Below are 26,767 nucleotides of genomic sequence, written 5' to 3'. Positions count from 1 at the left end.
GCACAAATTTCATGCACCAAGCCTCTATATGTATATGTGTACACATATAACATCTATATCTCCTAATATATAGCTATTAATATATATGTTTTATAATATACTAGAGGCCCGATGCACAAAAATTTGTGCACTTGGTGGGGGGGGGTGTACCTCAGCCGGCCTGTGCCCTCTCCAGTCTGGGAACCCTTGGGAGATAACGACCTGCTGGCTTAGGCCTGCTCCCGGATGGCAGAGGGCAGGCCCAATCCCTAGGTGCAGCCCCTGGTCAGGCTCAGAGCAAGGCTGATTGGGGAGTTGGGGCACCGCCCCCTGTCACACACAGAGCAGGGTGGAGCAGGGGGTTGGGTTGCCGCACACTGTCACACACAGGGCAGGGCCAATTGAGAGGTTATGGCTCTACCCCGTCACACACAGAGCAGGGCCTGTGAGGGGCGGTTGGGGCACCGCTCTCTATCACCCACAGTGCAGGGCCGATCAGGGGGTTGAGGAGCTCCCACTGTCACACTCAGGGCAGGGCCGATGGGGAGGTTATGGCTCTACCCTGTCACACACAGAGCAGGGCCCATGGCGGGGGTTGGGGCGCCGCACCGTCACACAGAGCCGCAGGGCGATCAGGGGGTTGGGGTGCCTTCCCCTGTCATGAACAGAGCAGGGCCGATAGGGAGGTTGTGGCCCTGTCCCCTGTCACACACAGAGCTGCAGGGCGATCAGGGGGTTTAGGCGCTGCCCCCTGTCATGCTGACCCCAGTTACGGTAGGCCTCGCGGCTCCGCTGATCCCGGTGCTGGGAGGCATAGTACCCTTTTATTATATAGGATAGAGCAGCCGTGGGCAAACTACGGCCCGCGGGCCGGATCCGGCCCGCTTGAAATGAATAAAACTAAAAAACAAAAAGACCGTACCCTTTTATGTAATGATGTTTACTTTGAATTTATATGAGTTCACACAAACACTCCATCCATGCTTTTGTTCCGGCCCTCCGGTCCAGTTTAAGAACCCATTGTGGCCCTGGAGTCAAAAAGTTTGCCCACCCCTGGGATAGAGGCTTGGTGCATGGGTGTTGGCTGGCTGGTTTGCCCTGAAGGGTGTCCTGGATTAGGGTGGGGGTCCCCACTAGGGTGTCTGGCCAGCCTGGATGAGGGGCTGAGGGCTGTTTTCAGGCTGGCAGGTGACTGAAGCTCCCAACCGCTCCTTTTTTTCTTTTTTCTTTTTTTATTCTGGGCCAGCTTTAGCTCTGAGGCTTGGCTCCAGCTCTGAGGCCTCCACTGCTGAAAGCAGGTATCTGGTTTGTTTGGGTTCTATAATCGAAACACTGTTTCAGCTCCAGCTCTGAGATCCCGGCTGGCTGAAAGCAGGTTTCTGGGGTTTATTTAGCTTCTATATTTGTAACAATGTTTCAAACTGCAGGCTCAGAGGCCGGCAGCGTCAGGCGGGGAACGTTGGAGTCCTCTGTCACTGAAGCAAGCAAGCCTCATGTTCGCTTCAAGCTGCCTGGTTGCCAGCCACCATCTTGGCTGGCAGTTAATTTGCATATCGCCCTGATTAGCCAATGGGAAGGGTAGCAGACGTACGGCTAATTACCATGTTTCTCTTTTATTAGATAGGATAATAATATGTACATGAACAATAATATTAGTATGAGTATATGTTATATAAAACATGGAGATAATACATATGAATACATATATAAACACATATAGGTATATGCATATTTTATGAAGTATACATATTGGTGTGTAGACATATAATATTTTGGTATGTTTCATAATATAGATACATATAAAATAGTAGCATGGCTACTATTAGACATATACACATACCTACATATATAATGAAACATTAACCAAATTAAAATACTTAAAACCGAAGGTATAAAACATAAATAATGTCACAAACACTCCTCCCACATCCAGAGGATTTTTCATACACTTCATTTTAAACAGTGATGGGTTAGTAAAGGATAGCAGTTAAGAGCTCAAGTTTGGAAAGAAAGATTTGGGTCTGCTACATCCCACAAATGTGACCTTAGGCAAGATACTCGGTTACTTTGTTCCTCAGTGGTTTTGGGTTTTTTTTAATAATTAAAAGGGAAACAAAAATAGTACTTTTCTTGTAGAGTAGTTGTGAGAACTAAAGGAGACAATGTAAAATGAGTAGTATAATGTCTTGTATGTAGTTAGAACTCAATAAATTATAGTGAGAGGTTTTAATCAAGAGAATAAATTGAATGGTTTGTGTGTTAGAAGGGTACCTGTGGCAGCAGTAAAGAAGACAGATTACAGAGGAACTAGAATAAGACAAGTAAAGAGGGTAATTTAGATGAGATGAAGCATGCCTCCACTGGGGAAGTGGGAATGAAAAAGCGCATAGGGAACATTTAAGAGATATCAGGATCTATAAATAGACAGGATATCAGGACAAATTAGATGAAGGAAAGAAGGGATAATTTTGAATTTTCTTTGTATTTTAGGCTTGGATATCTGGATAAAGGAGAATGCCATCAATTGAGATAGGAAACAAAACAGATTTTGAGGAAAAAAATGAATTCAGATTTAAATCTGTTGACTGAGCAACTATGGAAGAGCACATAGATATGTCCAGTGAGCAACCTCCTTGGGAGGGCTGAAGGGTAGGAGAGGGAGTAGAGCGGGATGTAGCGATCATTTATAGGTGATAGTAAAGCAGAAGACTAAATAAGAGAAGTAGTAAGTGAGAAAAGTCATAAGTAGGATTCTAGACATCACCAGCATTTAAAGGACAAACTGTCAACAAAGGGGAAAGATTTGAATGGAAGGAATGAAAACAAGGCAGGAAAGAATAGGAGCTCTGAAGTCAGTGGAAGAGTTCCAAACAGGAAGAGCAAATAAACAGGGGTCAAAAAAGGTAAGTAATGGCAAGAGTCCTTGAATTTGACTGTGGAGAACATTAGTAAACTAAGCAGTCAATTTTAGAAGAAAGGAGGAAAGCCTTTTGTAGTGGGCAGAGGAACACACAGCAGCCAAAGTGTGACAATGAGTGTCATTTCTTATGTACAATTTTTAAAAAATAATACAAATATTTTATAAAGAAGAAAACTGTAGAATTGTTAAAAGAAGGTAAAGAAGGTCATTATCACATTAATAATAAAACTTTTAAATTTTTAAACCCTGGTAAATAGTTCAGAAAAGAGATTCTTCTAGTTCTTAAAGATTTACACCAAAAATAACTAGATATTACGAGGAAATAAAAATTACAACAAATGTACCATAGAGTCTCTTTTTCTAAAAAAAAAAATGAGAGTTCCTATATGCATCATTATGAAAATCTGGTGAATAATCTAATATTAAAATAAACTCAAAAACAAAGTTTAATATATTTGACATTATATATACATAATAAATATATAGAAACATCATATAAAGCTTAGGCAAACTTAATGGCATGAAAACATATTAAGATATATAGCCATGGCTGGTGTAGTTCAGTTGGGTGGAGAGTCATCCAGTACACCAAAAGGTCTCGGGTGCAATTCCCAGTCAGGGCACATACCCACATTGCAGGTTCAATCCCTGGTTGGGGCACACACAGGAGGCAACGGATCAATGTTTCTCTTCTCACATCTCTCTCTCTCTCTCTCTCTCTCTCTCTCTCTCTCTCTCTCTCTCTCCCCCCCCCACCTCCTTCTCTCCCTCTCTCTCTCTAAAATAAAAACATATCCTCAAATGAGGATAAGAAAAAAAATACATACATATATATACTAGTATATTAATAGGTATGCTACAGTTTGCCATCCAGTGAAAATTTTCTGGCAATGTGTAAATTCTAACATAGGCAACATACTGAGTTATGTGTAGGGAATATGAAAAAATATTTACCTTCCCTGACTTTGATAATATACAGCAAATGCTTACAAGAGTTCCTCCAGTAAGTTAGGCATTGGAATAGAAAATCTCATAATTAATGTAATTTCCAAGCCAAACAATCAGGACTAGTGTATTAGAAATCATTATAAAATCTCAATGTCACTATTTCTGTTTAACCTGAACTTTCAAAAAGAAATATATCTACAATCACTAAACTCCACCACCTAGATCCAGACCTTCACTAACTGAAAGGCTATTCTAACACTCCTCAAACACAAAGTATTCCTAATTCACAAAGGAAAAAAGTCATATGATTCATGAGTACTTCTGCTATGTGATTAATTTTTGTCACCAATCTCCAGATAACAAAAAAGGTAGATCTTAAATTTAATTGTAAATATAGAAAACTGAGATAAGACAAAGTAAAAAAATAAAACAAAGGTATTTTAAATTTAAATATAAGAACAAGTACACACACACACACACACATTTAGGCAAAGAAGTAGGAAACTGGAAAAATTCCACTACTGGCTTTGCTGGCCCTTTCTAAGAGAAAGCTCCATGACATAAACAGGTTTGACAACTGAAATGTGTTTAAAAATCAAACAGAGACGACATTAAAATTGAATATTAAGTATAGCCAACAAACAAGTAAAATTTGAAATTAAAAACACAATACCATTTATATTAGCATCCAAAAGTTAAATGTGTATGTATAAATCTAACAAAATTTATATGAGGAAAACTAAAAAACTCTGATGAAAAAAATCAAAGATAAACAAAATAAATGGAGAGATATTCCATGTTCATAGATAAGAAGACTCAATACTGTCAAAATGTCAGTTCTTCCCAACCTAATCTAAAGACTCAATGCTAATCCCAGCAAGTTATTTTGTGGATATTGATGAACTGATTAGTTATATGGAGACCAAAGGATCCAGAATAGCTGATACAATATGGAAAAAAGAAGAGCAAAGCTGGAGGATTGACACTACCCAACTCCAAGAATTACTATAAAGCTACAGTAAATCAAACAGAGCAGCACTGGTGGAAAAAACAGATCAATGGGACAGAATAAAAAGTGAACTGATCTTTGACAATGAAGCAAAAGCAAACAACGACAGTTTGAAAGATTCTAAATATACTCCTAGCATACAATCCAACAATCACATTCTTTGGTATTTACTAAAAGAAGTTGATAAGATGTCTACACAAAATCTGTACTCAGATGTTTAGTTTGCTCATAACTGGTAAAACTTGGAAGCAAACAAGATGGCCTTCATAGGATATAAACTGTGAATGTTAACTGTGGTACATCTAGACAATGTTTAAAAGAGACAGAGAGAGAACTACCAAGTCATTAAAATACATAAAGGAAACTTAAAGGCACGTTATTAAGTGAAAGAAGCCAATTTGAAAAATTATATACCAAATGATTCCAACTATATAAGAATTTGGAAAGGCAAAACTATGGAGACAGTAGAAAGATCAGTGGTTGTCATGTGCTTGGGGGAGAGAGAGAGATGAATATGTGGAACACAGAGGATTTTCAGGGCAATAAAAACTACTCTATCCTATATAATAAAAGCCTAATATGCCAATCGACCCAACAGCGAAACGACCAGCGGAACAACTGGTTGCTATGACACACACTGACCACCAAGGGGCAGATGTTCAACACAGGAGCTGCCCCCAGTCCGCATGCCCAAGGCCAGCCAAAAAGGGTGCGAGTGGACCCCCAATCACCCCGCTGGTCGCCTCACAGGGGGAGGCAACTGGCGTTGGCAGCAGGAGACGGGGCTGGCAAGCGGGCGGCGCCAGGCCAGCCAAGGTGAGTGACATCAGGGGCCCTTTGATCGCCCCACTGGTCACCCCACAGATCAGCCCTGATCGCAGGCCAGGCCTAAGGACCGTACCCATGCACAAATTTTGTGCACCAGGCCTCCAGTGATACTATAAAGGTGGTTACACATCATTATATATTTGTCTAATCTCAGAATGCACCACACCAAGAGTGAATCCTAATGTAAACTATGGACTTTGGAAGACAATGACACACCGGTGTAGGTGCATCAGTTATAAAAAACTTATCCCTCTTGGGGGATGTTAATGGGGGAGGCTACCCATGTGTGTGAGTAAAGTGTATATGGGAAATCTCTGTACCTTTTGCTCAATATTGCTATAAACACAAAGCTAAAAAATAAAGTTTATTTTTAAAATAATTGGATACTACATTATTATCTTGTTTGAAAACCTTGTGGTAGATAAAGAAATAGATAAGATACCCTAACTGAGTACCTCAGTTGGTTAGAGCATCATCCTGACATGCCAAGGGTGTGGTTAGGGCACATATAAGAAGCAACCAATGAATGCATATATAAGTGGAACAACAAGTCAATATTTCTCTCTATCTATCTTTCAAATCAATTAAAAATAATAATAATAAAAAAGATAGGTTGACAAAAACACAACATACAGAATGCAATTCTGAAAATGGCAAGTATTTTAAGAAAGATTTTTTTAAAACCCTACATATTTACAGATCAGAATTATACCTCTCCTAAACCTCTGGTCATCTCCTTGTTCATCCTGACGGTTTGACAGTTGGTTGGAAATCTGAGATACTTGATGTTGTAAACCCTTTCGATCACCTTCTGCTTTCATAAGTTGTGTACGGAGTTCTTCCACCTAAATACATATAGTCAAAATTAAGTTTTAAAAGTAAAGAAAAAAGAATAATTGAACTCACGGGTTATTTTCCTAGGGAAAAAGTTTACTTCTACTAGGCTGTGGCAAGCACAAGCTGAAGCCAAGTTAATTTCCTTGTCATGCCAAACCATGGAATAGTCTCTTGTTCCATTTCTTTATTTCTCTTGTTCCTTCCACAAAGAATGAATGTCTTTTTCCCTTCTCTGTGTCTACTGTGACAAAGAATTTGACCGCATTTTAATAAAACCTTTATTTGGACCTACTACTATTAACCCAAACCACCACCAATTAAATACTGTATGTTTTCATATTTTTCACTTTGTTTATTTCATGTGAACTTGGTCTATTGATTGGTAAACTGAAGAAAAATGATCACAGTTAGCATATTTTGATATCAAAGTACTGCTCCAAATAAATAAGCAATAAACGCTACTGAATAAACTGTAATCTCCTTGAGATCAAGGGCTATTTTATTCATCTCTGTATTTGTAGAGGCTAGGAAACTGCCTAGCACATCCCAGGTAAGTCCCCAATGAGCATTAAACAAGTTAGCAGTGCCAAGACTCAGCTAAAGTCACAATGACAACCCAAACACAGAAATCTCTTACTTCAAAAGATGACATTATAAAGTACAAGTCAAAGTTCCAAAAAAAAAAAACCAGAGTGGAACTAAATACAAATATAAAATTCCAAAAAAGAAAGGCTTAACTCTGCCAACATTAATTCCAATGGACCACTGGCTGCAGAATAAAGCCAAGGAACATTTTTAAAGGTTTTGTAAAACAGGTGAGATAGTGTATTTTCAGCACTAATTGTCAAAATGTAATACCACTTCTGAACATCTATATGATTTCTGACATCTTTGCCTACCTAGTATATTATGTAATGAGTTATGTAACCCACATTTCAAAACAGAGGAAGGGACAATTGCACTTTATATTAAATACAGGTAGAGAAGCAGTTAGTTGGAAAACATAAGCCCTTATCCAACATATGTAAGATAGCTATTTCAAGTTATTGAACTTTAAATATCAGAAGCGCCAAGCTCCCACTATGGGCTAATAGGCTGCAAAATCTTATGCTTTAAAAGTAAGCCTTGGGTTTGGTTCAAAGGGGGCAGATAGCATCTTGAAAATGTGGATACAAGACAATAATGCATACAAAGTAACCTGAACATGCAAAAGTCTGTTTTATGCATTTTGCTGCTTCCTTCACTCTCCAATGCCTCCTTGTGGAAAATTAAGCCCCTGGGAAATTTTTATCTTACACATCCAGTCTCACTTTTACATTGGTTATGCTAAGAGAGATAAGACCAAAGTTGGAGAAGCCATCAGCAAAATACACAGTCACAGTGGAAACTTGGGCTGGTGTTTTTCTCAGAATCTTCCTGAGGATTTCATCTTTCACTTATGTATACTGATATACATTCCTTAGGAAACAATTATTCAAGAGCTAGGTTTTTCCTTTCAAATGACATTTAATAAAGAAGGAAATTCAATCCTGATTTCATTTAAAAGCAGCTTATCATAGCTTGCATAGACTTACCTGATACAAAAGTGTTTCTCTGCTGCCTTCTGACTGATTCAGTAACCTTCGAGACAGTTCCAATTCCTGTTCAAGCTAGAGTGTCAACAAAGAATAAAGAAAAATGTCCAACGGGACACAAGTTCACTAAATTATATGGACACTTAAAGGGCAAAAAGAGGGGAAGTTTTCAGAAGATAATATGGAATAATAAATACCTTGCTATAAACACATATTAATGTTTCCATTAAAATATGTTAACTACATAACAAAAAGTGAGCCAGACCATACTTCAAAAGGGCTGGGTTCTAAACGGTTCCATCCCAGCTATGACCTTGTTTAAATCTCTTTTCCTTAGGCCTCCTTTCTGTTGCCTCGAAAATAAGGATTGTATATTAAACAACTTCTGAAATTCCTTCCAGTTTGAAACCATTTTAATTTAAATTCTACAGCAATTCTGTCTTTAAATTAGTTCATGTATCATATGAACTGAATTAAAATAAAAATTTCAGAAACCCAATGACTCAAAGTATATTTTGTCCAACTGATGATTATTATATTTTATATTCCTAATATTTCCAACATCTATAACATTCCTAAAGTTTTTAAATATCTAAGTTGAGCCCTGGCTGGGTGGCTCAGTTGGTTGGAGCATCGTCCCACACACCAAAGGTTGCAGGTTCACTTCCCAGTCAGTGCACATACCTAGTTGTGGGTTTGATTCCCTGTCAGAGCACATACATAGGTTTTGGGTTCAGTCCCCAGTAGGGGCACATACAGGAAGCAACTGATTGCTGTTTCTCTCACACGTCAATGCTTCTCTCTTCCTCTCCCTCTCTCTCCCTCCTCCCCGCCCTTTCCTCTCTCTCAAAATCAATAAAAAACATATCCTTGCCTGGCCATTGTGACTCAGCAGTTGAGCATCGACCTCTGAAGCAGAAGGCCATGGTCCAATTCCCAGTAAGGGCATGTGCCCGGGTTTTGGGTTTGATCCCCAGGAGGTACAGGAGGCAGCCAATTGATGACTCTCGCTTATCAATGTTTCATTTATTTTTTTTCTCATCGATGTTTCTGTCTTTCCCTCTCCCTTTCTCTCTCTCTAAAACAGCGGTTCTCAACCTGTTGGTCGCGACCCCTATGGAGGTCGAACGACCCTTTCAAAGGGGTCGCCTAAGACCATCGGAAAACACATATATAATTACATATTGTTTTGTGATTAACCACTATGCTTTAATTATGTTCAATTTGTAACAATGAAAATACATCCTGCATATCAGATATTTACATTACGATTCATAACAGTAGCAAAATTACAGTTATGAAGTAGCAACGAAAATAATTTTATGGTTGGGAGTCACCACAACATAAGGAACTATATTAAAGGGTTGCAGCATTAGGAAGGTTGAGAACCACTGCTCTAAAATATCAACAAAAAACATATTTTTTAATTTAGAAAAGAAAAGAAAAGGAGAGTGGCCAGACAATAAGGTAGCAAACAACCTGTACATGTTTCTAAGAGCAAGTAGCAAAGTGGCAGAACCTTCAATCCAAGTGACTCCACATCAATCCATAAAGGCTTCATTGAGTTCTAACACAGGATCTCAGGCACTCAACAAATATCATTGGCCCCAAACAGTACTACTCTTTGAAAAATAACTTTCAAAATCTTACTTGGTTCTTCTCAGTTTCAGTTTGTCTTAGCTTGTTTTGCATTACTCCCTCATCATCTGTTTTAGCTTCTTGTTTCTTCAATGCCTAGAATGAAAGAGATGGGGAAATGTGTATCAGACAAAAATACATATAAAACTGAAAGACACTATTAGGACTTACTAAGAAAGGCAGAAAAGGATGAATATGAGTTGTACAACATATATAAAGGAATTACAACCTGCTCATTCACTGAAGTCCTAAGAACATTCCAGTTAGAATCAAATATAAGCAAATTCCTAATCTTCCTAATCCATTTTCACTCAGTTTCACCTTTCCCCCATCTTTGGGTATTTTGTTACACAATCAGAAAGTGCAGACAGCTAACAGTTTTCTTGGAAACAAGCAAAGCTTACTGTCTTCTGAAATAATGGTATTTAAAAGTTGTATTATCTGCTCAACTATTTAGATATAATACTAAAAATTAGCTCATTTTCCAAATTATGAAAAAAAATCTCATCAAAGTAGAAGCATGCTTGTTGCATCATTATTACACATATGACATTTAATCGCAACATATAACTGGCTTTTCAAACCATACTGCACACAGAGAGGGAAAAGCATTCTTTTCTACATTTTTCTCTCATTAATAAAATGGGGGGGAAAAACTAATACAAATGTCAAAAGTTAACCACAAAAGTGTTTGTTTGGGTTTGTTTCTATGTTAAATTTAAGTAAAAATTTATACTTGGAACAATCTTTCACGACATGTAAAAAGCATTCCATTTGTTCAAAAAATGTTTTGAAAATCTTAGCATTTAGACTTAGAAGGTGTCTATGTAGAGGCAATCCAAACTAAGAAAACCCAAACTGTCAGAAGTCTTTACCAACAGGCTCTACAGAAAAGCAATTTTTAGGCAAAACAGCATAACATGTTAAAAACTGTCTTAATATAAGTATAATCAATCATATTCAATTTCATACACTTACATATCTAACAAATGACTTCTATGTGCATTTATAACATGCAATGGACTGTGCTTGGGACTACTAATATGCATGTATATAAAACAACCATGGCCCCCTACCCATGAGATTACAGCTCTGCCATAGCTCCTACTCCCACTAATAAAAAGTAACTGAAGAAAGAAACATCAGAGATTCAGAAGCATGGAACAACTGATGAATCTCAGAGAAAAGGCAGGGGTGGGAGGTGGGGAGACAGATTAACCAAAGAACTTATATGCATATATGCATAACCCATTGACACAATAATGTGGTGAAGGCCTGGGGGGTACAGGGTTGGGATGGAAGGAGTCAACAGGGAAAAAAAGGGGACATCTGTAATAATTTCAACAATAAAGATAATTTTTTTAAAAAAGAGATATCAGAATGAAAAATACTTTTGGTTTGAGTATAATAATATTATAACACTTTTATAGCATTTACCATATCCAGGCATTCTGCTTCTCCTCACATATATTTAAAAAATACATTACATATATTATAATATAACATTTACTCTTTATGATAATTCCATGCGTTATTACTAAACCCATTTTATGAAGGGGGTAGTTGGAGTACAAGTCATTGAATAACTTGCCCATTCTAAGTAGGTCATTCACCTAGTTAGTGACAGAAACAGGATGTAGACTCAGGCTCTCTGAGGAAATAATATCAACCTTACAGGGTAGATATGAAGACTAAATAATTTTATACTTATAAAGCATTAAAAGGTACAATAAAAGGCTATAATAATTACTATAATAACTACTGAATTGTTAACATTGATAAAGTATTATATTTATAATACTTTCAGGTAGCTATCAAGCGATTTTAATATTTGCTTTTGTTCTTTATTGTAGGGTAAAATTTGTAATAATATTTAATTCTATATATACATAATCTATTAAATTTTGACTTGTTGGAAAATTCTCCAGTGAAGAAATGTTTCCATTTTACTAACTGGAATTAATCCATTTCTGTCCCTTTTTTATGATTTCCAAAACTCACATTTTTAAAATCCTATAACACTTTACATAAAAAAAGGAAGTTATATTAACATTTCCCATGTGTTTGCAGACTTCATTTTGATTAAGTGCATTAAGAATATGTTTAACTCACATTTATATGCTTAATTTTACTTACTTAGATAGACATTCAAAATAATCCTTGTTTATCCGGAGGCTTACATTTCCAAAGAGTAATACAAAAGCTTTGGTGTCGCTATGGTGTAAGCTTCAGAAGGCCAGAAACCTCGTCAAGATCACAGTTTACTTCTAACACAGGACTTGGCACATTTTAGGTGGCAAACATATATGACTGAATGGATGAATAAATATTCCTTTATAATCTCCGAATAGCAATTTCACCTTGCAGCTGGCTCAGCCAATGCTGTTCATCACATGCATGTAAGTTTTCCCAATTTCTCCCACCTTTATTAATTGCCATATTTTCTCAAGCACCAAGTTGTTTTTCTTTATGGGAAAACAATTATCATGGTGGAGTAATATTGGAAAATAAATATTTATTTTGGGGTTTAAGTCAAAGAGTTAACCTTTTGCTGTTTCACAAGTCATCATTTTAGTCTTTTCCATTTTTTAGAGAGAGAGTGGAAGAGACAGGGAGAGAGAAACACACTGATTGGTTGCCTTCCGCATGTGCCACAGAAGGTGCAGGATGGAGCCTGCAACTGAGGTATATGCCCTTGACTGAAATCAAACACCAGACTCTTCAGTTCACGGACGGACGCTCCAACCACTGACGCAAACTGGCTAGGGCTAGTCTTTGCCTTAGTAAAGAAAGCTCATGAATGAGTTCATTTTAATTTTTTTTAGTTTTGAAATAATTTAAGTTTAGAGAACAGTTGTAAAAATAACTCCAAGTTACCACAGACCCTTCAGAGTTGTTCCCTAAAATTAACATATTATATGACCATGGTATGTTTATCAAAACTAAGACATTAACATTGTTACAAAACCATTAAGCGACAGCCTTTATTCAACTTTCAAATGTTCTCTTTTGTACCAAAATCCAATTCAGGGTACGATGGAGCAGCTTCCAATCTGCAAAAGTTTCTTAGTCTGTGCAAGTGTCTCAGTCTTTTCTTGTTTTTTTGATCTCAACATTTGTGAAGAGATACTCCAAGTAAATTCAGGTCAGGTATTTTATAGAATTTCCCTCAATTTGGGTTTTTCTGATGTCTTCTCATGATTAGACAGGGCTCATAAATTTGGAAGGGGTGTGGAGGATACAACAGAGGTAAGCAGCCTTCTCACTGCATCACATTGCAGGGTACACAATATCAACGTGACTCAGGACTGGGGATGTTAACCTTGAGAGCTCAATTAAGGTAAGGTGGTAACTGCCAAATTTCCTTACCATAAAGTTAGTCTCCTTTCCATACACTATTTGTTAAAAGAGTCACTAAGCTCAGCCCATACTCAAAGAAAAAAAATTAAGCTCCACCTCCCAGATGGAGAGTTTCAAAGAATGTGTGGAAATATGTTAAAATCACCAAAGTAACTAACAAATATTTAACTAGATTATTTTGAGGCTATGCAAGTATCATTAAAGTTTCACCCACCAATTTTAGCACAAAGCCAGACCAACTATAACACTATGAGTTCTTTTTGGCCTACAAATTTTCCCCCATCAAACCTTACAGTCTAATGTAACCCAGATTCCTAGTAAGTTAACTCACAGGCCAGTACCCACCAGTAAGCAGAATGTGGAAGCTCTTTGTATTCATCTCAAGATCACCTGCTTACACCAAAAGCATTGAGTGATCTAGAATTTACATAAGGTTACATAGAGGTACTCACACTCATCAAAGCCCCATCAAACATTGGGTATCCTCTCCTCTTGGGCAACTCTACTAACCAGGAATTACCCTTCTTGCCTGTTCCCCTACATCCTGCCCAGCCTCATTAGTTGTTTCTTTGCTGCTACTGGACCTTCCCCACATGCTTCTAAATCTCCCTGTCCAAGTTATGCACAGCAATTTGCCTCTATTCCAGTTCTCAATTTTGAATGCTCATAACCATGCCCAACGCTCCCACTTGCCCCACCCTGTAAAGAAAGGACTTGGCAGTTACCAAGGAAACATCCCCTTAAAGGAAAATATGGGAAATAATTACTCTCATTCTCACACTAACAGATATTTAATCTTCATTTCTTATAATCAGTATAAATATTAATTTTACTTGCTGTTAAAGGAATAAAAATCAATAAGCTGAACTTGAATTAATCAAACTGTGTTTTCTATTTCTAGTACATGAAATTATAGCCTATAAAAACATAACTCTTCTGGAAGTCAACTGTTTTTTGAAAAATCCAAATTTCCATATATGAGCTTGTTGAGTAAGAGAACCTCTAATTCCCTTGGATATCTGGGAATCTGCAATAAAACTTCCTTTTCTCCTCAGTTTCCATCTTCAACAGCTGACCAGTTATTCATAATAACACTTTTCTAAAATAACATATTTTTCTACTGTAGCTCTACTTGGTATCTAAAATGTTGTTTAATACTCTTCTTTTTTATTTCTCCTTTTACTCTAAGGATATGTAAGTCTTGGAAAATTCAGTCAATGAGAATTTAAATCCTATTGTTTTCCGTAGAGGAGAAAAAGTGAGATATTGAGGATCAACCCACAGCAAATTACTGCATTTCCACCGTATCAGCTAGAAATGACATTAAGTCTGAACATTATTTCTGCTTCTTCTGCACCAAGAGTCAGTAAACAAGCAAACACACAAGCAAAATTCTAGCCCAGAATATTGACCCTCTTTCTTACATTATCTAATTTAAAATGAAAGATGAAAGAAAATCTAACTTTTAAGATCTAGTAAATATATATTAATGCACTTTAAACTTCTGAAAACCCAGACAATACTCAACGAGCAACATTTTAAAAATTAACTGAATTGAAATTAGAGGCCATTTGTTTAAACCTTAATAATAAACTTCAACACATTTACCACCTGTTTAAAATGTATAAGCCTGCAATGGATTTCTTTTCCATTTTACTTAGATCAAGCAGCTTAGAATTATATTAAAACTGACCCAGTAAAAGCAGTTATAAAAAGAGAAAAAAATATGACATGCCAATGAATTTCTATTACCGTTATTTTGCCCTTTAAAGCTTGTTGGGCTTTTTTTTTTTTTTAATAAAAGCAGTATAGCTATAAAGCTATCTATCATGTGCCCTGCTCTAGAATTCAGACTGTCTTTTACACATTTAAGATCACAGCAACAACACCGAGCCTTAATAGAGGGTCCCTAGGGGCACATTTAAATCTTTAATAACAATAATTTTTCTTCTTTTCCTTAAGTGTGCTTATTTCCATTAAAAAGACTAACATTGAGTATTGTCCTACTGCAGTTTTTTACGGGTAAATGATTCTGAATTCTTAGTTAGATATTTTTTAAATGCTTCCTTTCCTTCTAGAGAGGAGGGGGGAAGAGAAAAGGAAAATGTAAACATCTTATCTGACCATAAAAACTCCCATAACTTTGACATGATGCATGTTTATCAGGAGGTTCTAAAAAATAACACACTCAAAAATGTAGAACAAATAGAGAAGTAAAGGCCCTTTGTTTACTTTAAATGGACCAGCAAGCTTGGATAAGAATGATGGAGTTGGAATGAAATAAAGGTCACATCTTAAGTTCCACACAGGCCACTGAAATTTAAAAAAAAAAAAAAAAGTGAACATAAGCTTTCCTAATCACTCAGCATGCTCCAGTTGCATGCTTTTGGTCACAAGGGTAAGAACATGTAGATGATTCACTGGTAAACCAACAAGATTATAGAAAAACAAGTCTGTGCTCATATTCAACATTAGGTTAGTACCATTATACTTAAAGGTATAAACTTTTAAGTCAGATATTTTTTCCAGTAACAATAAAAAATGAAGAAGCCATGTCATTGATAATTAGAAAAATAGTTGTTCTTATATATATGTACACATATATTTATATATGTATATATATTTTTAAACAATTTTTAACATAGTTTATTGATTTTTTACAGAGAGGAAGGGAGAGGGATAGAGAGTCAGAAACATCGATGAAGGAGAAACAACGATCAGCTGCCTCCTGCACACTTCCTACTGGGGATGTGACTGCAACCAAGGTACATGCCCTTGACTGGAATCGAACCTGGGACCTTTCAGTCCGCAGGCTGACACCCTATCCACTGAGCCAAACCGGTTAGGGCATATTTTTAAAGACTTTTCTTGGGAGCAGTTTTAGGTTCCCAGCAAAACTGAGAGGCATGTACAGAGTTCCCATATACACCCTGACCCTAGTCTCATCCATTATCAACACCTTCTAATGGAATAGTACATTTGTTACAAATGATAAACCTACACTGATGCATCATCATTGTCCAGAGTCCATAGTTCACATTAGGGTTCACTTTTCTTTTCTTTTTTTATTTTTACTGTCGAAAGTATTACAAATTTTCCCCTTTTTTGCCTCCATTTATCCCCTCTACCCTGCTTCCGCCCCCTCCTCAGGTCTTTACCACCCTATTGTCTATGTCTATGTCTATGGGTTATGCATATATGCATATAAGTTCTTTGGTTAATCTCTTCTCACTCATCCCCCTTGCCTCTGAAATTTGTCAGTCTATTGCATGCTTCAGTGTCTCTGGATCTATTTTTTTTTTTGTCAGTTTATTTTGTTCATTAGATTCCACATATAAGTGAGATTATGTGATACTTGTCTTTCTCTGACTGGCTTATTTTATTTAACACTCTGCAGGTCCTTCCCTGCTGTCTCAAAGGGTAAGAGAGCCTTCTTTTTTACAACTCCATAGTAACCCATTTTGTAAATGTACCACAGCTTTTTTTACCCACTCATCTATGATGGGCACTTGGGCTGTTTCCAGATCTTTAGCTATTGTAAACAGCGCTGCTATGAACATAGGGGTACATATATTCTTTCTGATTGTTGTTTTATGATTCTTAGGATATATTCCTAAAAGTGGGATCACCAAGTCAAATGGCAGTTCCATTTTTAATTTTTAACTCCATACTGTTTTCCATAGTGGCTGCAACAGTCTGCATTCCCATCAACAGTATTCTAGTGTTCCCTTTTCTTCACTTCCTGGGTGTTGCACATTCTATGGGTTTGGACAAACATAATGACATGTATCCATCATTATAGTATCTCTGGGGTCCAGTGCATGAATTCGTGCACCTTGAAAGGAACTGTGGGCCACAGGGACGGGTCTCAGCCCATCCTCTGTGCCCCTGCCCAGCCCCTCCCGCTGTGGCCTCCAGTCCCCTGTCTGCCAGCAGCCCTGCTCCCCTCAGCCACCGCTCTCATGCACTGACAGCGGGAAGCAATTGGGGCCAGTACCATCAGTGGTGCAAGCGGGGCCATCGCCGGTAGCGGGTGTGAGAGGCGGCTGCTTCCCAGATCGCCCCTCAGGAGCAGGAGGAAGTGGAGAAGCCTTCAGGGGCAATTGGGCCAGCAGCTGCCACTTGCACCCACTGATGGCACCAAGCAATCGGGACCAGCACCAAGTCCCAGCAGTGAGTGCGAGCAGCAGCTCTGGCACTGGCTGTGGGTGTGAGCGGGGCTGCTGCTGGCAGTTGGTGCAAGTGGCGGCTTTGGCGCCGTCAGCAGGTGCGAGCAGGGCTGGCGCCAGCAGCAGGTGCGAGAGGCGGCTGCTGGCCCCAAGCCCCCCTCAGGAACAGGGGGAGGTGGAGAAGCCCTCAGGGACGATCGGGACTGGCAGCCGCAGCTCGCACCCACTGACAGAGCTGAGCGATCGGGACCAGCACTGGATGCTGGCAGCGGGTGCGAGTGGTGGCTCCAGTGTTGGCAGCAGGTGTGAATGCCCAGCAGGACTACGGCACATGGGAGCAAAGAATTTTCAGTAACCACCAGAGGCTCGCCCCGATGACGGTGACCAGCTCCCACTCACCTGCTCCACCATCTCGCGGCAGCCAATGCCCACCATATTCCACATGTGCCATGCACATCATAGCTACTGGTTGTTCGGCTGTTCCACTGTTCAGTCTATTTGCATATTAGGATTTTATATATATAGAATATAGATACTATAATGTATCTTCACTGCTGTAAAAATCCTCTGTGCTCCACCTACTCATCCCATCTCCTGGCAACCACTGATCTTTTTACTGCAGCCATAATTTTTTTTTTCCTTTCCATAATGTCATATGGTAGTCAGAATCACACAGTATGTGGTCTTTCCACATTGTCTTTTACTTAGTAATATGCCTTTAAGGTTTTCCTATGTCTTCTTATGACTTCATTGCTCATTTGACTATATATTTTTATAACTAAATACTTCATGTAGGAATAAAATAAAAGTCAGCAAAAAATATCTGAGGTGTCAAAATATAATATTTTGACCCAAATAGACCACACAAGCCATAAACAGAAGATACTAGTTGTTTGCACTTGTGTATAAAACTTTTAAATATCTTTAAAGACATTCGTTATATTTTAAATCAAGATAAAATGTTATTAATTACTTAGTATACATAAAACACTATAATGAGAACCTTATTTAATTTGAATTTTTTTTTAAAGATGGAAATCTGGTGTCTATTTACAAAATCCTATTTTGGAAGCCTAAATCACAGCTCTAAAACCATCAAATATCAATAGAATAGTTGTTTTGAAAAGGAATATATATATATATATATATATATATATATATATATATATATATAATACAGCAGGGTTTTATTTAAACCTGTACTGCTCATTTAAATTAACATAGATTTTATTTCTAAATTTCTAAATTTTGTTTTTCCTAAATCATGTTAGAAATTCCTCATGCATGAGAACTAGCTAAAGTCATGGAAAATTTTAGCCTTTAAGTTCATCCAGTTGGGAATTATCTGTGCCAATGAAAACCAAAACAAACAAAAAAAAGTTTCTTTTCAAAGCAGAAAACAATGCATTCATATTCTAAATCCCTTAACCAATATCTAATTCAAAAATAGCTAGATGAATTTTACTTAAATTGCTCAAAGAAATTTATTTTTCAAACATAACCAAGGAACAAAAAATTCATACCAACATCTACAATGTAAAAAAAAAATCAGTAAGTGACAATACAAATGCATGATAGAGACCCAAAGAGAATCCAATAGTCATCATCACTATTATGACACTATACAGATTTTTAGGATTATCTAAGTAAGGGAGAAATTCTAAAAACTTGCTGCCAGTTGCATATTATCCAGATGCAAGCAGTAAGTACAGTAAGTCAAGCCACAAGATGCAACCATTCCCGTTTTTCAAAGGCTAGAGTAATCACCAAGTATCATGTAGTTAATTAAGATTTATCAGTCATTAAGGACATTGGCATTTTTGGCTTCTTACGATAAGGTGTTTATTATTTCAGTAGTCCAAAGAGCTCTCACAGGAATTGTGGTAGTAGGATACATGAGCACTCATTACTGACCTATTTTCCCAGTGAATAATAAGCAAATTTACTGGTTTCACTATGTATTTATGGAGGCTGATTTGTTGCCGGGGTCCAACCCCAGCGGGTCCAGGGGTCCCCAAAGGTGTGGACGGAGTCGGCGAAGAAGGAAAAACATGGAGACAGCATTCAGTTGATCAGCAGCCTAGCCAGGATCTCCAGCCAAGTTCTGGTCTCGATCTCCAGAGAGGTTCTGCTTAGGATCTCCAGCCAGGTTCTGTGTCCATGGTCTCTTGCTAGGTTCTCCAGTCAGGTTCTCCAGGTTCTCCAACCAGGTTCTGTAGCCATGTTCCCTCGCTAGGTTCTCCAGCCAGGTTCTGTCCGGGTTCTCCAGACTGGTTCAGTCACCAGGTTCTAGTCAGGTTCTCTTGCCAATTTCTGTAGTCAGGTTCAGTCCAGGATCTTTTGCCATGTTCTCTCCAGCGAAGTTCTTCTGTCTCTAGAGAACGTTCTGTGTAGGTTCTGTGCCAATTTCTGTCTCACTCTGTTCTGTCTTCTTACATCTGTATTTATACCAGTTGATTCCAATCCTATCAATCTCTATTTCAAAGGTTAGGGCGTTTCTTATCTCCATTCCAGGGAGTAAAGATTATGTAGCTTAAGCATGATTGTTCGTAGTTAAAGTGATTAATTACCCACCTGGCACTTAGTTAAGAGGTTTTATTCCCTCCCTAACTTCAGGGGAAAATCCCTACCTGGGGAAACAACCTTTCTCAGAGACCTTGGTTAAAACACATAGTGCCTAGAAGGTGAGCAAACATATTAAGAACAGTATGCCATATATGCCAGGTCCCTTGAAACAGCAAGCATGGACCAGCTCCCGGAAATTTGTTAAGTCACCCTGTGCCAATGAAGCCAACCAAGGTCATAGGTTCAATCACCAGGAGAGCCAATTCCCTTTGCTCAGTTCCATGGCCATAGTCTTTACCCTCAGCCTTAGCCAAAGGCCACATGGAAGACTAAGCAGGCCAGAGATCATGAATGAATCAGCAAAAACCTACTACCTAGGATTATAAGAACAGCTCAAAAGCAAACCCCTATTAACTAGTGTCAGAATTTCATTCTTCAAATGTTGTTATGTTTGCTAAACTACAAAATAAGACCTTAATTACTGCCTATAAAGTTGGTATGCTAAAAAAGCATCCAAGTCTTTAACTTGTTTAATTCAAAAGCAACAATGGTAATGAGTATTATTCCCTAAAATGCCACTGCTTTTACTGGAAAGGATTTTATTTTTATGCAACCTTTTACTTAATAAAAATCTTGCAAGTAAAGTTAAATGTGAGCCCAACAAGTGCACTTTCCAGGATTTCCTTCAAAATCAAAAAGCAAATGCTCTTAGTGGAGGGTCTGTTTATATCTGAGTAGTTTCCTCTTAAAAAAGAGACTCATAGTTTTATTAGGCATCCCAAAGCAAAATGATACTTCATTTGACTTTGTAAATGCAGAACCGCTGAATAATAATTATTGACAAACAGAAGATGATAGATAATTATGAAAATTGAATTTAAAATTTCTAAAGGTTTAGATGTGTTTGAGCAGAATACCCTGTAAATATACAACATCTTCCATTGTTCAGAGTCAGAGGATGTTATTTTATGCATTTGGATTTGGGTTGTTTTTTGTTTTTTTACTGTTTTCTAATCAAAATAAAACAGTACCAAGTCAATGAATAAGTCTATCAGTAGCAGAGTGGTTTTTGTTTGCACAATATTACTATGCACTCAGTAGTTGCCCAATAAATATTAATTGATAATGATGGGAAAGGGCTTTATAAACAGATGGTCTAGGATAAATTCACTGAAAATGTAGATAGAAACATTTCATTCTTTAAGAAAATCATAAAGTAGAAAACAAGATCTGCACTCAGAAAATCTCTGCCTATTGCCAGGCAGCTGTTCAGTCAACAAGAGCACAGACACTTTTCATCATCATCATAGCATTAACAACATTAAATGTTTATTTGCATATGGTGCCACACAAGGGGACTAACACAGATTTATGCTAGCCTTGTTAGTTATAATTTACAATGACAATATTGGCAAGAACAAATAAGTACACACAGCAAAATAAATGTGATTAAACAACAATTTGAGATCTAGTCATAAGGTATGTACATAAAATATATGTCAGACTTAAATGCAACTCATAGGAGCAATAAGAGTAATTTATAAAGTAAACCTTAACTATTTTCAAGCAGAATTTCAGATGCTTTACACGAACACCTATATATATGCTTAAGAATAAGTGAAATAAAAAAAAAAGAGTCACAGTCTTGATAGAGAGGACAAGTAAGGACTCTTCAAAATCCTAGAGGGCAAACAATCAGAACAAAATGTGGTGGGTGGCCCGGACAGAGACGCGCACCCCGCATGCAGGAGCCTTCCTCCTTGCGATGATCCGCCACCCCGTTTGGCCACAGCCGGATAAAGACTAAGATGCCGATTTAATGTTTCATGTACAGTAATGTTCTGTATATGGTAGGTAGCCTGCAGATAATTTTGGAGGCAGAAAATAAACATTTTTTCATGGATTAAAAAAAAAAATGTGGTGGGTGGGGGCAAAAGATTGCAGGAGGACTAATTTCAATGAGAGTTGGAACAAGAAAGCTACAAGCAAAATGATCAACCCAGGAATACATCCTGAAAAACACACAATATTCAAAAACACTTACTTGAGTAATAAGAAAATATAATAAGAAAAGAGAATTTTGGAGACATATCATTGAAATGGGGAGGTGAAATGGGGTAGAAAGTACATTACAAGCATTTAATAATTAATGTCCTTAATGAAGTCAAAAGCCTAAGAAGACATGACATAAGTGTTAATTATATGTAAATTAGATTGTAAGAATTTCAGGACAACTACTCATCTTATAAGATTGCAGCCTTCACAGGAATCCAACGGCCATAACTTACAAACAGTTGGCAAATCACTTCTACCATATAGAATACATTTCTAAACTTTCAACTTTTAAAAAAATATATATATTTTTATTGATTTCAGAGAGAAAAAAAGAGAGATAGAAGCATCAAAGATGAGAGAGAATCATTGATCAGCTGCCTCTGACACGCTCCCTGCTGCCCCTCATACCCTGGGATTGTCCACAACCCAGGCATGTGCCCTGACCCAGAATCCAATAGTGACTTCCTGGTTCATAGGCCAATGTTCAACCACTGAGCCAGGCTAAATTTTCAACTTTTGTTTTATTAATATTAAATAGTAGGATCTTCAAATATATTATGAAAATGGAATATTCTTTAATCCAGCCAGCTATTACTCTCAATGTTTCCCAATACGATAAAGATAGCATAGCTAATGAATACTGTGTCTATGAGAGCCATGCATAAACCATACAGGGAGTTTGCTTGATTAATGGAAACACAAGTATTGAGTGAGTGCAAGGTTGAAAGAGACAAAAATCCAAGATCTCTTCCAACTTCTCTTCCATAGGCAGTTTGGTGAAAAATGTATTTTCCACATAGGTAATATTACAAGGGTTTAGTGTCACCTAAAATACCCAATGCCTAATAAAGTACTGTAATAAGGGGTGAGGAGCAGGTATAAGAGGTAAGAAGGGAAATCAAGAAAATGACTAAGGGAGAAAACTAAAGAACATGATATGTCAGGAACTTCACATTTCAAGCTGTGCCAAATAGTGCTCAACCAGCTTTGAAAGACAAATCCCATAATAGCCAATCATTCTTTTCTATCTATTTCTTTTCCATTAGCTTGTTGACATTAATGGTTCTTTCACAACCTTAGAGAAAACAGTGTTTATTTTATCCTTGAAAAAAAACACAACTTACCCACAGGTAACAAACATAAAAGAGAGAAGGAAATAATTAGTATGGTATAAAATGATAAGACAAAAAGCAATGTTGTGAATCAAAAGTATAGTGAATCAGAATTTAAATAAGCATTTCAGCCATAGATTGGTAAAGTGCTTATTATCATGTAACAAAAAGCAATGGTGTAGAAAATCACATTCATAGAAGAAATGTCTAAAATGATTTGAAAACCCAAAGTCTCAGCAAAAAGCCACCCCTCCCACCCAAATTTTCCCAAAGGGCCAGAAATGGGTAACTCTCTCCCCCTGGGCCTACTCCAGACCTCTGCCAAGCTGAAATGACACCCTTACTGGATTACAGTGATTGTTAACATTTCTATATCCTCAACTCAACTGGGAGCCTCTAAAGGGCAAGGTAACATTTAAGTATCTTTATATCCCTAGTCCCCATCACAATAACTAGCACATAGTAGGTACATAGTATTATATTTAACTACATAATAGTGCTGCTACATGGTGTGCAACATTTATTCGTTCATTCCTTCAAGAAACACCTACTGGGACCTTATTCTAGGCAAGCAACTGCCCTAGGTGCTAGTGACACAGCAATGAGCACAACAGACTGAGTGCCTGCCTTCACAAAGCCTGCACCAGGAAGACAGCAGATGACAGGCAAAGAACAGCATTACAAAGAGAAAATACAGCAGTGGAAGGGGGGGCAGGCATGAAGACGGAGTACCATAGGAGAGTTATCAAGACCTTTCTGAAGTGGAGCTCTAAAAGACATGAGGGCATAAACAATGCAATTGTTTTCATAATTGAAAATCCCTGCCTCTGGAAATGGGATATGCAAATGTCCAGTAGCAGGAGAGTGCCTGAAAATGTCCATGAAAAAGCAAGAAGGCCATGCACTTGGCCTAGAGTGGGCAAGGGGAAGAACCACAGAAAATTCAGTGATGGGGCATAGAGGGACCAGATCAAAGTGGCCTTATAGGCTGAGGACTTCAGATCTCATTCTGAATGTGATTTTAAAAAGCAACACACTTTTTAAGAGTTTAAAGAAACATTATCTAATTCTGTGGGGAAGTCTGTAAGGAGGGAGGAATGGAAACAAGGCTACTGTATTAGCTCAGATAGGCAACAGTAGTAGCAAGATGATAGATGAGGGCAGTCAGGTAAAGGGGAAGAGTAGCTACCAATTCAGAAAATATTTTTAAAATAGAGCTGACAGGATTTAATGATGGACTGGATTGAAATATGGGAGAAATGCAGAAGGCAAGGACATAAAAAAGACATAAATTTTTAAAAACAAAATTGAAACTATTTTATCAAGATGAGTACCCATCATTTTAAGAAAAATAAATCATATGAGCTATTTTTAGGATGAACCACACACATGTGCGTGCACACACACACACACACACACACACACAAGGTTTAGCACCTTCTGTAAAGTACACAGGTCAGAAGGGAAAAGAACAGGAATTGGAACTCCAATGACCAAACTGTCCAGGCATTGTGGCTTTGAATCACAGCATTCCTCTAACTTATTCCCACCCAAGACTGATACTGGTCAGCAATGCTTCAAGGATCTCAAGCTCAGATAATAAACAAGACTATATAACTTTTTCTCACTGCCCCATAAGGCCCATTAAATAATCTACACTAATAAAAAAGAAACATGCAAATTGGTGTCACTCTGCTACACCCACCAGCCAATCAGGATGAGTATGCAAATTAACCCAACAAAGATGGCAATTAACTTGCATACACAGGCGCAGAGCAAAGACTGAAGACTACTGAAGATGGCGACGGCCACGGAGCTGGAGCATGCAAATTAACCCAACAAAGATGGCAATTAACTTGCATACACAGGCGCAAAGCGAAGACTGAAGACGACTGAAGATGGTGGCGGCCACGGAGCTGGAGCGAGCAGGAAACTTAAGTTGCTCCCAGCAACGGAGAAAAAGCCAAGCTTTCCACCGGCCCTGGCCTCTGCTCAAGGAGGGGCTGGGGGCCTGGGATCTGCTCAAGGAGGGGCTGGGGGCCTGAACTCTGCTCAAGGAGGGGTTGGGGGCCTGGCCTCTGCTCAAGGAAGGGCTGGGGGCCGGGGCTCCACTCAAGGAGTGATTGGGGGCCTGGGTCACCAGGGGCGACCCCCAGGCTTTCAGCCCACCCTGGGTTCCGCGCAAGGAGGAGCTGGAAATTTAAAAAAAGGAGGGGCTGGGAGCAGCCAGAGCGGAGAAGCCAAGCCTCGCTGCTGCGGCCGGACCAAAGGCCTGTGTCCCGGGTGCCAAAGGAAAACCAGTGCCAGCAGCCAGGGGAAGGAAGGCCTATTGCGCGAATCTTCATGCAACAGGCCACTAGTCCTATATAATAAAAGGCAAATATGTAAATCAACCAAACACAGAACGACCGGTAGCTATAACGTGCACTGACCACCAGGGGGCAGATGATCAATTCAGGAGCTGCCCCCTGGTGGTCAGTGCACTCCCAAAGGGGGAGTGCTGCTCAGCCAGAAGCTCTGAGCCGGAATAAGGATGTCCGACTGACAGGGCCTAAGCCGTCAGTCGGACATCCCCCAAGGACTCCCAGACTGCAAGAGGGCGCAAGCTGGCCTGAGGGACACCTCCCCCCCCCCCCCCAGAGTACACGAATTTTGTGCAGTTGGCCTCTAGTTATATAATAAAGTTGTAGCTGTAACTTGACCATAATATGGAAAGATGTTGAAAATCTGAGTTTTTCATGCCTTAAGAAATGCCAAAGATTCAGTATTCAAATAAATTTTTAAAAGGATCCAGTGTACAGAATTGAAATGGAAATTAACTAGAAATGCAATGAGTCATAATACAGCTTTTCTATCGAGTACAGAAAACAAACAAAATTAGCCAAAGGGAAAACTCACAGCATTAGAAACATCAGTAGAAAACAATTATAAGTGGGGTGGGTGGACAGCAGGGTACAAAGGCAGTGATTATTAAGGAAAAAAAGAAAATGACAATTTAGAGAAAGGTTTGGATCTATATATGATAAAAATTAGATAAAGTATCATTGGGATACTTTTGTATGGCTTAGAGATAAAAAATGTGGAAAAAGACATGGAATATGATTCCAGGGAAATAAACTCATATCAAATTATAGCATCTAGTTATTTTATTATATGTAAAAAGATTCTTATGCAGAGGGCTGAAGGCAGAGAGGGAGGAAGGAACTGTAATCCTGAATAGAAAGCATGAAGAAAACTCTAATAAAAAAGCATAGAAATGACAGTTTTACTGTTAAATATAGCAGATGTCTTACCATGTATAAGTGTCTCATAATTTATTTTTCAACAGTGGAGAGTAACACTGTTTTAAACTTAAAATTTTAAATAGCTATAATTAATTAATTTTTTTCAGTTACAATATAGGTATATATATTATAAAGAATCATTTTTCAACCAAGGTTAGCAACTTTAATAAAACATGCCTGTTGGGTCACAACAGATGGTTCAATACTGACGACTAGTGGTCAAAAACCTGTAGCAATTCCCTATTAAGTATCCTAAGATTTTTATCATTTGAAACAGGTAATGGAAATTATGTAAAAACCTGAGTTAAAAGACTTCTTCCCTTACCAACATTTCGAAAATTACAATAGAAAAAAAAATGTATCTGCAGTCTTTTAAAGCCTTTTCTGTCCATCATTTGCAGTGTCCCCAAACCAAAGTTAATCAGTATTTGATATTGAGCCATAGTAAAGGTAAAATTCCATGAGAGTCCATTTTTTAACATACAAGTG

At 38.2% G+C, this 26,767-nt stretch overlaps 1 protein-coding gene across 1 annotated transcript in view; it reads right to left on the bottom strand.

Annotated features, from left to right (window-relative positions):
• CEP128 (centrosomal protein 128) overlaps nucleotides 1-26,767 on the bottom strand; it is a 348,318-nt gene that overhangs the window by 248,330 nt on the left and 73,221 nt on the right. Inside the window, exons 9-11 of the mRNA XM_081083727.1 lie at nucleotides 9,746-9,829; nucleotides 8,096-8,170; nucleotides 6,397-6,529 (exon numbers count right to left, since the gene is read on the bottom strand). Coding sequence (XP_080939853.1) covers nucleotides 6,397-6,529; nucleotides 8,096-8,170; nucleotides 9,746-9,829 — 292 coding nt within the window. The remainder of the gene's footprint in view (nucleotides 1-6,396; nucleotides 6,530-8,095; nucleotides 8,171-9,745; nucleotides 9,830-26,767) is intronic.

The sequence above is a fragment of the Myotis nattereri genome (genome assembly GCF_964212035.1).
Source record: "Myotis nattereri genome assembly, chromosome: 1".
Taxonomy (NCBI): Eukaryota; Metazoa; Chordata; class Mammalia; order Chiroptera; family Vespertilionidae; genus Myotis; species Myotis nattereri.
The sequence above is the reverse complement of the archived record's forward strand: the minus strand, read 5'-3'. Positions and strand labels throughout refer to the sequence as shown.